Source organism: Phacochoerus africanus, chromosome 4 (assembly GCF_016906955.1).
Source record: "Phacochoerus africanus isolate WHEZ1 chromosome 4, ROS_Pafr_v1, whole genome shotgun sequence".
In the NCBI taxonomy this organism is placed as follows: Eukaryota; Metazoa; Chordata; class Mammalia; order Artiodactyla; family Suidae; genus Phacochoerus; species Phacochoerus africanus.
The window spans coordinates 35,057,601-35,070,713 of NC_062547.1; the positions used below are offsets into that span (position 1 = coordinate 35,057,601).

At 38.1% G+C, this 13,113-nt stretch overlaps 1 protein-coding gene across 1 annotated transcript in view; it reads left to right on the top strand.

The window, feature by feature from the left end:
- The window catches only part of SLC5A12 (solute carrier family 5 member 12), a 51,583-nt gene that overhangs the window by 18,574 nt on the left and 19,896 nt on the right, over positions 1–13,113 (top strand). The window contains exons 7-9 of the mRNA XM_047776119.1: positions 532–661; positions 2,268–2,356; positions 8,094–8,206. Of these exons, the coding sequence (XP_047632075.1) occupies positions 532–661; positions 2,268–2,356; positions 8,094–8,206 (332 nt within the window). The remainder of the gene's footprint in view (positions 1–531; positions 662–2,267; positions 2,357–8,093; positions 8,207–13,113) is intronic.

Sequence of the window (13,113 nt, forward strand, 5' to 3'; positions counted from 1 at the left end):
TCCAAAGTGAACATTTCCAAAATGTGTCTTCTATGTTTATCTCATTATCACTAAGGGGGGAAAAAAAGTTGTTAAAATGTAATGTAAGTTGGCTTTTTGACAATTTCATGAATTGAGTGAGGGGAAGTTACTGAAAGTTATGTAATCAGAGTGATCGATACACGAAATTTTATCTGAGGAACTAAAACTCACAACCGTATATTGAGGTTTTGCAGAAAAATTCCTGGTTTCAAAAGAAAACCCATCAAAAATCTACCCCATTGAAATGTTGTAATTTGTCTTAAGAATGCGATCTTCTCAAACAAACAAACAAAAAAAAATGCAAAAGGATAAAATGCGATTTTTCTTATTGAAATATAATTGGCTTACAACATTATATTAGTTTCAGGTATATAACATAGTGATTTGGTATCAAAATGTATAGATTCCTGAAGACTATAAAATTTTCTTTGATAGCAAAAAGGCCCCCCAGATTTTACTTTGCGTCTTTGGTGATAACCTCACCACACAGTAATATGTGTTCTTTTCTAGAGCCTTGTACTTTAACTTGTTGGGCCTCTGGATCATTATGTTATGTGCTGTCTTCTCTGGCTTAATCATGTACTCCTACTTCAAAGACTGTGACCCTTGGACTTCTGGCACTATCTCAGCACCAGACCAAGTATGTGTTCCCTTGAGGTCAGGGGGATTGGCTGAAATGGGTGAGCTTCTGGCCATAGATGGGTAATGTTGGGCCTTTCCCTATTTCCTCCTGGACCTCTAGCTATTTCCCAAACCCCTAAAACTTGATTTCTTTACTCTCCTCATGTGTGATATTATCACTTGTCAGGTGCTAATATTGGAGAATGAACCTGTAAAAAGAAGATACCTTGCCTTGTCCTTGAAGGCAAAACCTGGAGCTAGGTCAGGACTGGGGAGAGTGGAAGATAGACTTGAACCCATAGCTTTGGTTTCCAATGCTACCTTTCAACTCATTTTTCTTATCCATCTCAAGGTTGATCAATGATGCTTTATCTCCAATTGAACAAAATAATCTTAATTCTTTTTTTCTTTCGTTCTTTCTTTCTTTTTTAATTTTTAGGGCTGTACCTGTGGCATATGTAAGTTCCCAGGCTAGGGGTCAAATTGGAGCTGTAGCTGAAGGCCTGCACCCAGCCACAGCAGCGCAGATCTGGGCCACATCTGTGACCTACACCACAGCTCAAGGCAACACCGGATCCTTAACCCACTGAGCAGGGCCATGGATCGAACCCACAGCCTCATGGATATTAGTCAGGTTCGTTTCCACTGAGCCATGATGGGAACTCCAAAATAACCTTTATTTCTACAATGCTTTTGCTCATGTCTTCTCATTATAGTTTAAACAATATCACTCAATATGTTACATTAAACATGCTTTTAAAAACTCCATTTATGTCAAATATGCTCAGGAGAAGCTATCATCTCCCCTCTCTTCCTCTATACATTTGTCTGTTCCACTGTGTCCTATGGGGGCTCCTCTCCCATGAATCTGACTACAGAGTAGAAACCTGTACCTAGATTCCTGCAAGACCTGTGTTAAGTATTTGCTTTTAGAGTCTAATTTCTAACCTTAAGGGTAAATAGGCAAGAACATAGCATACACTGCAAACACAGGAAAACATTTAAAATCTCCTGAACCTTCTAAAGTTTATCCAACGCCTTTTCCTAATAAGACTGTCCCCTTCCTACCCCTTCCCTTCCACTACAGGACCCCAGGTTGCTGAGGTAGGATTTATAAGAACCTCATTTTTTTTGGTTTTGTTTTGTTTTTTGGCTGCACTTATGGCCAGGGATTGAATAAGCACCATAGCAGTGACCTGAGCCACAACAGTGACAATGCAGGATCCTTAGCCCAATGAGCCACCAGGGATCTCTAATCAGAACCTCATTTGGTAGCATTTAACAACTGTAGTCTGTGCAGATTCTTCTATTATTACCTCCCGCCCTTTTTTTTTTTTTTTGTCTTTTTAGAGCTGCACCCACGGTGTATGGAAATTCTCAGGCTAGGGGTTGAATCAGAGCTGTAGCTGCTGGCCTACACCACAGCTCATAGCAATGCTGGATCCTTAACGTACTGAGCGAGGCCAGGGATTCAATCTAGGTCCTCATGGGTACTAGTCCAGTTCATCACCACTCAGCCACAATGGGAACTCCCTCCTAGCTCCTTTTGCTAAAAAACTATATTCCCTCATTTCAGACACTGCTGATGAAACCACTAATCCCATCTTGTTTTGCCTCCTCTTCAGCTGATGCCATACTTTGTCTTGGAGATATTTCCCACAATGCCAGGGCTTCCAGGACTTTTTGTGGCTTGTGCTTTCAGTGGGACTCTGAGGTTAGTATAATTGACAAGATTCTGCTCTGATAATGATGATGGTGACCATGTGATGGCAAGGCAACAAGGATGACAAGGATAAAGGCGTAGTCATGATTATCATTATGGAGTAAGCACTGTGTGTCAGCTGCCCTGCTGAATGCTTTATGTGCATTTGCTCACTAGTTACTGTACAATATATGAGACTGAAACTACTCATATTATCATCAGCTTACAAGTGAGGAAACTGAAGTTTAGCAAGGTAGATAACATACCCATGTTGAGGTAGTAAACTGCAGAGGCAGGATGCAAACCTAGACCTCTTGTTGTAATTTCTCAACTTTGTCTGATGCTGGCTGCTCCCACCATTCCCAGTCACCTGCACAGAGGTATCTCACTCTCCTGGCATTTCTCATTCTGCTGTAATATATTCTTGCAGATCTATCCTTTGTGATCCATTTTCTCCATCTTCAATAACACATTCAGGTAGCTAATGACATCCAGCTCCCAAACACAGATGTTATTCTAAATACAAAATCATTCACACATTTCTTTTGACCAATATTTTAGAAGATTTATATTATGCCAGGCACAAGTGGTGACAGTGGGGATACTGCAGAGAACAAGATTGGAATAAGCATTGCCCTGATAAAGAGTTTGCATTCTAGTAGGCATGGAAGATGGATAATATATAGCTAAACAACAATAACAAAAATCCCAGGGCATTGTTTGATAATGAGAAATAGTATATAGGAAATGACAGGGTGATAGTTTAGAGAGAAGGTAGGCCTGGGGATCCTATTTTTAATAGGGTCTTTGGGGAACTCCTCTTTGACTATATAACATTTCTGTTGAGACCTAAAATGTATAGAGAAGCAAGCTCTCTGAAAAACACAGGCAGGAACCATATAGGCAGTAGGGAGAGAAATACCAAAGCCTGAGGTGATAATGTATTTAGAATATTTCAGGAACAAAAAGAAGATTTGAAGTCAAAGGAAGGAGGAGAAGAGCAGATGGGGAGGAGTTTGAAAAGGTAAGCAGGGATCAGGTCATGAAGAGCCTTCATGAAATGGTAGAATTTAGATCTCATATTAAATAGGACGGCATTAGATGGTTTGAGGAAAGAAGCTTTGCGTGAGTGATGTCATATAGTTGAAGAATCTATGTGGAGGGAGGAGACTATAACAACAGCAAGAGTGATGAAAGTGGGTGACTATTTAGTGGGTGATTGTTCGCCTTAATCCAGGTGAGACATAAGAGAGACTTGGAGAATGATGGGGCAATGTCAAGAGTAATGGACTAAATCATTAAGACAGTATCATTACTTGTGGTATATATACACACCACAAGTATATATGGAATATTACTCACATGTGAAAAAGAATGAAATAAGGCCATTTGCAGCAAACATGGATGGACCTAGAGATTATCATACTAGGTGAAGTAAGTCAGACAAAGACAAATATCATATAGTACCAATTATATGTGGAATCTAAAAAATTGATGAAAATAGTTCCCATTGTGGCTCAGCAAAAACGAATCTGACTAGTATTCATGAGGTAGCAGGTTTGATCCCTGGCCTTGCTCAGTGGTTTAAGGATCTGGTTTTGCCATGAGCTGTGGTGTAGGCTGCAGATGTGGCTTAGACCTGGCATTACTGTGGCTGTGGTGTAGGCCAGTGGCTATAACTCCAATTGGACCCCTAGCCTGGTAACATCCATATGCCATGGGTATGGCCCTGAAATACATTAATACATAAAAATATATATATAAATAAAAATTAAAAATAAAAAAGTGATGCAAATGAAATTGTTTACTGACTAGAAATAGACTCAACAAACATAGAAAACAAACTTACAGTTACCAAAGTGGAAGAGGGGGCATAAATTAGCAATTTGAGGTAAAAAAATACATACCACCATATATGTTCTATACAGAGAACTTTACTTAATATCTTCTAAAAATTTACAGTGGAAAAGAATCTGAAGAAGACAGATAGATAGATAGATAGATGATAGATATCGAATACATGAAAATTGTAAATCAACTATACTTCAGTACGAGTTTTTTTTTTTCTTTTTAAGATAGACTTTCTGCCTTTATTAATCAAAGATTCAGCTGGAAGAAGAAGCTTTATTTCCTTTCTGAGAGCTCAGTTACAAAGGATGAATTATAGGATTTGTCAAAGCTAATTTTAAGATAGTAGAATAATCAGGGTCAAAATTATAATAGTATCCCAGGATAAAAAGTAAGAACATTTTGTCGTATTCCTCAGATCACTGGTCTCACTGCACAGAGTTAATCACTGTTAATAATTTCTTGTTAATAAGCCAGAAAATTTATTTGGTTATGTGACATACAACCATAGTGTACAAAAAAGAGATTACATTTTGTAAGGATTAATTCATTTAACCTTATATTAAGTTAATATAATTTAGAAGTCTTTCCATAGCAATAGATCTGCCATATTCTTTTTTTTTTTTTGTCTTTTTGCCATTTCTTGGGCCACTCTCTTAGCATATGGAGGTTCTCAGGCTAGGGGTCTAATCGGAGCTGTAGCCACCGGCCTACGCCACAGCTCACGGCAATGCTGGATCCGAGCTGCGTCTGCAGCCTACACCACAGCTCACCGCAATGCCAGATGCTTAACCCACTGAGCAAGGCCAGGGATTCAACCCGAAGCCTCATGGTTCCTAGTCGGATTCATTAACCACGGAGCCATGATGGGAACTCCTGCCCTATTCTTTTTTTTATCTACTATAATTTATTTTTATTCATTTTACTTTTAGGAAGTATTTTTATCAAAGAGATACACAGAATTTTCGTAAAATGTTGAAATTTTTGTAATGAGCATTTTTTTCTTATTTAACTTTTGGCATATTAATATGTTGACAAATTTCCAAATTAGCAACACCTATTTTTTGCGTGTGTGTGTGTGGGTGTGTGTGTGTGTGTCTTTAGGGCTGCAGGTGCAGCATATGGCAGTTCCCAGGCTAGGGGTCCAATCAGAGCTGTAGCCGCCAGCCATAGCCACAGCAACCTCAGATCCAAGCTTCGTCTGTGACCTACACCACAGCTCACGGCAACACCAGATCCTTAACCCACTGGGTGAGCCCTTGGATCTAACCCACAATCTCATGGTTCCTAGTTGGATTCATTATCCCACAATCTCATGGTTCCTAGTCGGATTCATTATCCCACAATCTCATGGTTCCTAGTCGGATTCGTTTCCACTGAGCCACAACGGGAACTCCTAGCAACATCTTTGAATTCACATAATTACTGTGGTGTGATTTTATTTCAGTGTTCTGCCAAATTATTTTTATCTAATATTCTTCGTAGGATTTTGCATCAATAACACAAAATGATATTGTTCTGAGGTGTAAGGATTGGTATATCAAAGAAACTAAGGACAGAAACGATGAACACCAGCGAACCAAACACAAGTAGAGGGGACAGGGGAGCTTTCATTTTGTCCCTTCTACAGAGATAGAGTGATTTATTGTTTTTGCCTAAAGCTGACTCTATCCAGACTGGAGAAATAGAGCTGTCAACAGATTAATTCCCTCATAAGAGTGGTTGATGCTTTTGCTCTCCAGTCCAAAAATTCCATGAATGAGACACACTGAACAGTACATATTACAAGGAAATTACTTTTGCTACAACATTAAGGAAGGTGTCAGGTTGGGGAAGGGGAAAAACAAGAGTGGGGGCAGAATAAAGAGGTGGTGTTTGAGAGATAGGGCACGAAAAGATTTGCACCATCTTATAGCAGTTTTAGAACATGAGAAATTGGCATATGCATAATATATCTAACTGCAAAAGCAACCTAGTAGAGGGTCTACGAATCTGATCCTTCTAGGCCAAAATCAGCTTTTTGTTCCCTCCCTCCTAGTGGATTCAAGAGTTAACCCTAAGGTTTCACGGAGTTCCTGTCCTGGCACAGTGGTTAACGAATCCGACTAGGAACCATGAGGTTTTGGGTTGGATCCCTGGCCTTGTTCAGTGGGTTAAGCATCCGGCGTTGCTGTGAGCTGTGGTGTAGGTTGCAGACGCAGCTTGGATCCCAAGTTGCTGTGGCCCTGGCGTAGGCCGGTGGCTACAGCTCCGATTAGACCCCTAGCCTGGGAATCTCCATATGCTGCGGAAGCGGTCCTAGAAAAGGCAAAAAGACAAACAAACAAACAAAAAAAAAGAGTTAACCCTAAGGTTTGAAACTTTCACAGGATGGATTTTGAGACATATATGTTGGGAACACGGAAGCTTATTTTATTTGATCTTCTCCTTTCCTCATTTGACTTATGTGGGGCCACTGACAGAGAAGGACTCTTAGAGGGAGCACATTACCATGCCCTGATTCTCAGGAAAGTGAGAAAGTCACCGGAAATACTGAAATTTCACTTCCTAGAAATGGGTTGCTGGAAGTTTCTACTTGTTCTATCTGTCATATAGGGAAGGAACTTTTAAATTCTGCATAAGATGGACATTGTACTATTCCACATGAAGTAAGTTACAGCTAAAATTAATAATAATACCATTGTACCGTATCACAGAAGAAAGACAAAGTTTGAATTGTCTTTCATGCTCTTGGCACAGCTATAGCTTGTTTTCAAAGGAGCATTGGAGGATAAGAAAACAATTAGCTAAAGTATATTAATGGAAAACTTACAAACAGCTGCCCAGGCTTTGTTCGTTTGCTTGGTTCTTTTCCAAAACTTTTGTTTGTGCTTGTTATTTTTCATCACATGAATTTAATATATACATCTGTTTTACTAGCTAAAATATTCCTGGTCTAGATAAGAAATTTAATAAAGTTTCATGCTATTCAGCAAAGAAAACTCCAACTTCTGGGTTTTCTTCCCACTACACAAGTTTTAGGGCTGAACTCTGGAAAATCAGAGAGAGACTGAGTTTTTATGTGCTTTTGGTCTTTGCCAACTTTCTAGTGTTATCTTTGCTCCTTTCTCCCTAATTAATTATATGCTAGACACTCTTGTGCTTCCTATTATTAAATGAAACAAGCTTTCCATCTCAAGGCATTTAATTGTAATTTTGCCTTTGTTCTAAAACATCTTTTTTTTTTCCCTCATTCTGTGTGGATCCTTTCCATGCCTATTTTATTCATCTATTTCTCAGGGAAAAGTCTTCTAACTTTGTATCAGTTTAAGTCTCTTCAAGACATACTTTCATAGCACCTTGTTCTTTTCCTGCATAGCAATTGTAGTCCATTGTATAATTGGTTATCAAATGTCTATGTCACCAAATGGTATGTAAGGTTTATGTCTTTCTGGTTCACCACTCTATGCCTAGTACCCAGAATGAACAGATACATGAATGGTAAAAATGAATGGAAGGATGAATGAATGGCAAATTGTACTGATTTCCTAGATTAGGATAATCCCTCAAATCCAACACACACACACACACACACACACACACACACACACACTCACACAATTTCTCTGCTATTGTGTGCCAACTCATTCAATGTCTTTTTAGGGGAATCAGTGAAAGCTAGAGCATGAAAGCCTAGCTTCTTCACTGTGGTTAGAGGAAGAAATCAAAGAGCATCAGGCACAGAAGCAGCTTTAAAGAGTGAATTTGTAGGTCATGTAGTACCTTGAAGTTCCAGAACAAGGACCTAAGTCTGTATCTGTTTTTTCCTAGAGCTCTGTCTTATCTATTTGCGCTGGATATCAGGGCAGCCTGGTCAGCTTTATCGAGCTTGAACTATGTTCTCGCTTTTCTCTCCCTGCAGCACTGTAGCTGCCAGCATCAACGCCTTAGCAACAGTGACCTTTGAGGATTTTGTCAAGATCTGGTTTCCTCACCTTTCCGACAAACTGAGCACCTGGATCAGTAAAGGCTTATGTAGGTACAGCTGGTGGATCTTCTATTCTGTATCATGATATGTGCATGTCAAAATCCTGCACATGCTACTCAGGGCACACTGAAGGCACAAGTGTGCATGGAAATATGTGAGAAGTCTTACATATAAATTCTTACACTTCCAAAGATACCAGGAAAGTACTGGGAAAGAATGACCAGATAGCTTACCTTTCACCAACCTGATATTCAACATTCTCCTGTGCTCATCACATCAGCATCTCTTGATTATGCCACGTATTGATCCTATTAGTCCCTCCACAGAGGAAGATTTTCTCTTCACTATGGTCAGTCACCTTGAGTAATAAAGACAAATTCTTTTCTAAAGAATCCTTTGTTACTGAGAACTCATAGTAACCTTACCTCAAAAGAGAATTGCTCTTTGCTTAATCATGTAATTGCAGATTAAATTTATAATCACTGTAGCACTTATAATATTGATTATTCTTTAGCAATGTTTACTTCTTTTTACATTTAAAGAAATTTTATGCTTATTCACTTGTAATAGGAAATGTAAGTAATTTGGGAAAATATACATACTTTTAAAATACAATTTTTTTCCTGTATTTTTTTTTTCTAGCATACTATACTGAGCATTTTCTTTTGTCATTTATACATTCTTTGGGAACATGATTTTTGAATGGTTGCTTAATATTTTACTAAATGGCTTATTTTCTGATTTTTATGCTGTTAATTTGAATTTTTTTCAGTTTTTGGTAATGTAATGAAACCCATATGCATAAATCTTTGAATGTTATCTGTAATTTTTTCCTTAGAAAAAACCTTCAAAAGAAAATTACCAGGTTGAATAATGCAAATCCATTGACAGTTCTTGATACACATTTAAGAAAAATATTTCCACCAAGATCCAATTTATATTTATGTGTGGCAGTAGTGAATAGTAATATATTTATCTATGTATTTGATATTAGTATTTTTAAAAATCAGCCAAATTTTTGGGCCAAATAACATCACATTTTTTCTTTAAATTATATTTTTGATTTATAATGAATTAAAACACCTTTCAGATGATAAGTAATCATTTTTATTCTTTTGTGAAAAAACTACTCTATTTATCTTTTGATGAAATGTTAAAAATTTTGTTTGTGAAATCTCTTCATGTATAAAAGAAATATGACCTGTATATATTCAGAATGTGTCTTAGATTTTTTAAAATACATTTTTCCCCACACTTGAGGCATGTGGAAATTCTTGGCCAGGGATAAAATCTGAGCCTTGGCGTTCCCATTGTGGCCTAGCAGGTTGAGAACTCAACTAGCATCCATGAGGATGTGGGTTTGATCCCTGGCCTTGCTCAGTGGATTAAGAATCTGGTGTTGCTATGAGCTGTGATGCAGGCCAGAAGCTGCAGCTCCGATCCCACCTGTAGCCTGGTAATTTCCATATGCTGCAGGTGAGACCCTAAAAAGAAAACAAAAATCTGAGCCTCAGTGTGACCTATGCTACAGCTGCAGCAATGCTGATCCTTAACCCACTGTGCCACAGCAGGAACTCCTTAAAATACGTTTTTGTTGTGCAGAAATTATAATTTTATATTTGATCAAATACTTATGTCCTATTGTTTACTATTTCATCCATTTCTTCTTTTAAAATTATTATGTTTTTTAATAGTTATTTCCCCAATACAATTTTTTTTTCTACTGTACAGCATGGTGACCCAGTAACACATACATATACACATTCCATTTTTTCACATTATCATGTGCCATCATAAGTGACTAGACATAGTTCCCAGTGCTACACAGCAGGATCTCATTGCTAATCCATTCCAAAGGCCATAGTTTGCATCTATTAACCCCAAATTCCCAATCCATCCCACTCCCTCCCCCTTGGCAACCCCAAATCTGTTCTCCTATTTCATCCATTTCTTAAAGCTTAAAAATTTCATTCCATTTAAAACCCATTTATAGGCTTCCTTATAGATTACAAATAATGTTATATTTAATATTCAACATATTTAAAATTATTTGATCTATGATTTATGATGAGGATCTAGTTTTCTTTCTTATATGGCCAATTTTCTCTGCACCATTAGTCCGATAATCTTCGTTGGTTTTTAATAGTTTTAGTAGTAATAATATATAATGTAAAATTGTTTCATCTAGAAGGTATGTTTAATAATAGATACTTATTTTCATTAAATTTAATTATTTATCAATTGGTGTTCCCACTGTGGTGAGGTGGGTTAAGGATCTGGCATTGTGTTTGTAGCGGTTCAGGTTGCTGTTAAGACGTGGGTCCAATTCCCAGCCTGGTGCAGCGGGTTAAGGATCAGGTGTTGCTATAGCTGTGGTGTAGGTAGTAACTACAGCTCAGATTTGATCCCTGGAATGGAAAATTCTATGTGCTGCAAGTGCGGCCAAAAAAAAAATGTCAATTGCAGACATCAGTACACTTCTCCCTAATTACTTTAGTAGATTATCAACTAGAATTCAATAATTGTTTAAAATTTTTAATGTAAAATCTACCCTCGATGAAATGGACAAATGTTAAGCATACATTTGCTGAGTATTGAAAAATATGTACACCTGTGTAACCCAACCACTAAAGATGTAAATCATTGCCATCACCCTGGAAAGTTCTTTCTTAGTTCTTCTGCTAGTTCCTACTCCCATTTCCCTGCAGAAGTAGTTACTATTCTGGTATTTTTTTTTTTAATCATAGATTAGTTTTACCTCTCCTTGAATTTCATATAAATGGAATCTTACAGTCCACGATCTTTTTTGCAAGACCTCTTTCACTCAGCAGGGTATTTTTGAGATATATCAATGTTGGTTTTGGCATTACTAGTTCACCCGTTTTTATGGCCGTGTAGGATGACTTTGTATGGATATACTGGTGTTTTGTTTTGTTTTTTAAATTTTACTTCTGTTGCTGGACCTGGGTTGCTTCAGATGAAGTTTCTATAAATAAAGCTGCTATGAATAGTCTTTTTTTTTTTTTTTTTTATAGCCACACCCACGGCACACGGAAGTTCCCAAGCTAGGGGTCAAATCAGAGCTACAGTTGGCAGCCTACATCACAGCCACAGCAACGCAGATCTGAGCTGCATCTGCAACCTACACCACAGTTGACAGCAACCCTGGAACCTTAATCCGCTGAGTGAGGCCAGGGATCGAACCCACAACCTCACGGTTACTAGTTGGGTTCACTGACCGCTGAGCCACGATAGGAACTTCTAGCTGCTGTGAATATTCTTTTTTTTTCTTTTCTTTTATAAATTTTTCGGTATGTGTTTTTTTTTTTAATTTTTATTTATTTATTTATTTTTTGTCTCTTTGCTATTTCTTTGGGCCGCTCCCGCGGCATGTGGAGGTTCCCAGGCTAGGGGTCAAATCGGAGCTGTAGCCGCCGGCCTACGCCAGAGCCACAGCAACGCAGGATCCGAGCCACGTCTGCAACCTACACCACAGCTCACGGCAACGCCAGATCGTTAACCCACTGAGCAAGGGCAGGGATCGAACCCGCAACCTCATGGTTCCTAGTTGGATTCGTTAACCACTGCGCCACGACGGGAACTCCTGCTGTGAATATTCTTATACAAATCTTTTTGTGAACATGTTTTCATTTGTCTTGGGTAACTATCTAGGAGCGGAAGTTCTTGGTCAACTACCATAATTTTTAATTTCCTTATGGTCCTTCTTGGATTCATTCATATGGTCAAACCTGGATTCATCTTTATCTAAACTTATTTGTGTTGTACCCTAGCTGGCTGTTTTTTCATGTCATTTGTTTTCTCTTGACCTGCCCTGACTGGTTTCATTGAGTCTACATGTTTTTGTGTCATACTGAAATTGCCAGTTTCTGTAAACTGTTTTTCTGGTTCCTAAGGTAAATTATATTTTCAGAAAATATTCTCTGCATTTGAGCTTTTAGGTTAATAGATTCATTTCCTTGTTTGGCAATATTTTAGGATGGATCCCATATTTCCCTTTTTTTTTACTTATGCTTGACCAAGGAGAGTTTGATGCTGACTGCATGTTTGTTAACTGGATAGTTGAATTGGCTTGATTCTTTTTACTATCTTGCATAATGAGTTAAAGCTAGTAGCAGGTGGATGGGCATCATTCCCAGTACAATTCCTGATTTCTAGCAGATATTCATGAATATTCTGGGTAGAAATTTCTCCTATGCCCACAGTTTATTGTCTGTTCCACCGAAGCTGATGTAGCACTGGGAAAAATCATAGTATTTGCTGCAACTGTGGTGTTTTCTCTCCCTCCCACATTTACTGCTATGTCTGTGGATCTGTATATTTCAGGTCTTGTTGGACCTTCAGTAATTTCTCCTAAGCTTCCTGCCATGGAGGTTGCTATAGATTGCAATCTGATGGAAATATAAAGATATGGGGGAGAAGGGTGCTAAATCGATTTTCTAGTCAGCACCAAAAAATTAGAACCCTTGGATTGAAGGGTGGTTGCCTTTAGACAGGTGGAGTTCTCCTTATTCATGTAGAAATACAGAATCGGGGCAAACATTGCCTTCTGAAGTCTAATCTGCCATCTTTAAAGATAATGGAAACAATTTTAGAATTCTGAAATGTGTTTCCTGATCAAACTTGGATTTTAGGTTTGTTGTGTGATTTTCCTTATTTTTTGTGTGTGTTTTATTAAGAAGTTGGAGAATATAGCATCAAACTTTGCTAGCCTGATTTCATTTGAAAAGTGAATTCCTGATAATAAATATTATGGATATCATGTGCTAAACCTGAGAAGATGATGATGATAATGTCAAATACATAGTGCTTGCTATCGTACTTGTATTTGTTAGAGAAATTAATTTATTTATGTGAGATCTTGGGGCCAGTGGCATTTGTAGCCATAGCATTTAGTAAAGTGCTTGACATGTGATCAGTACTCAATACAATTGAA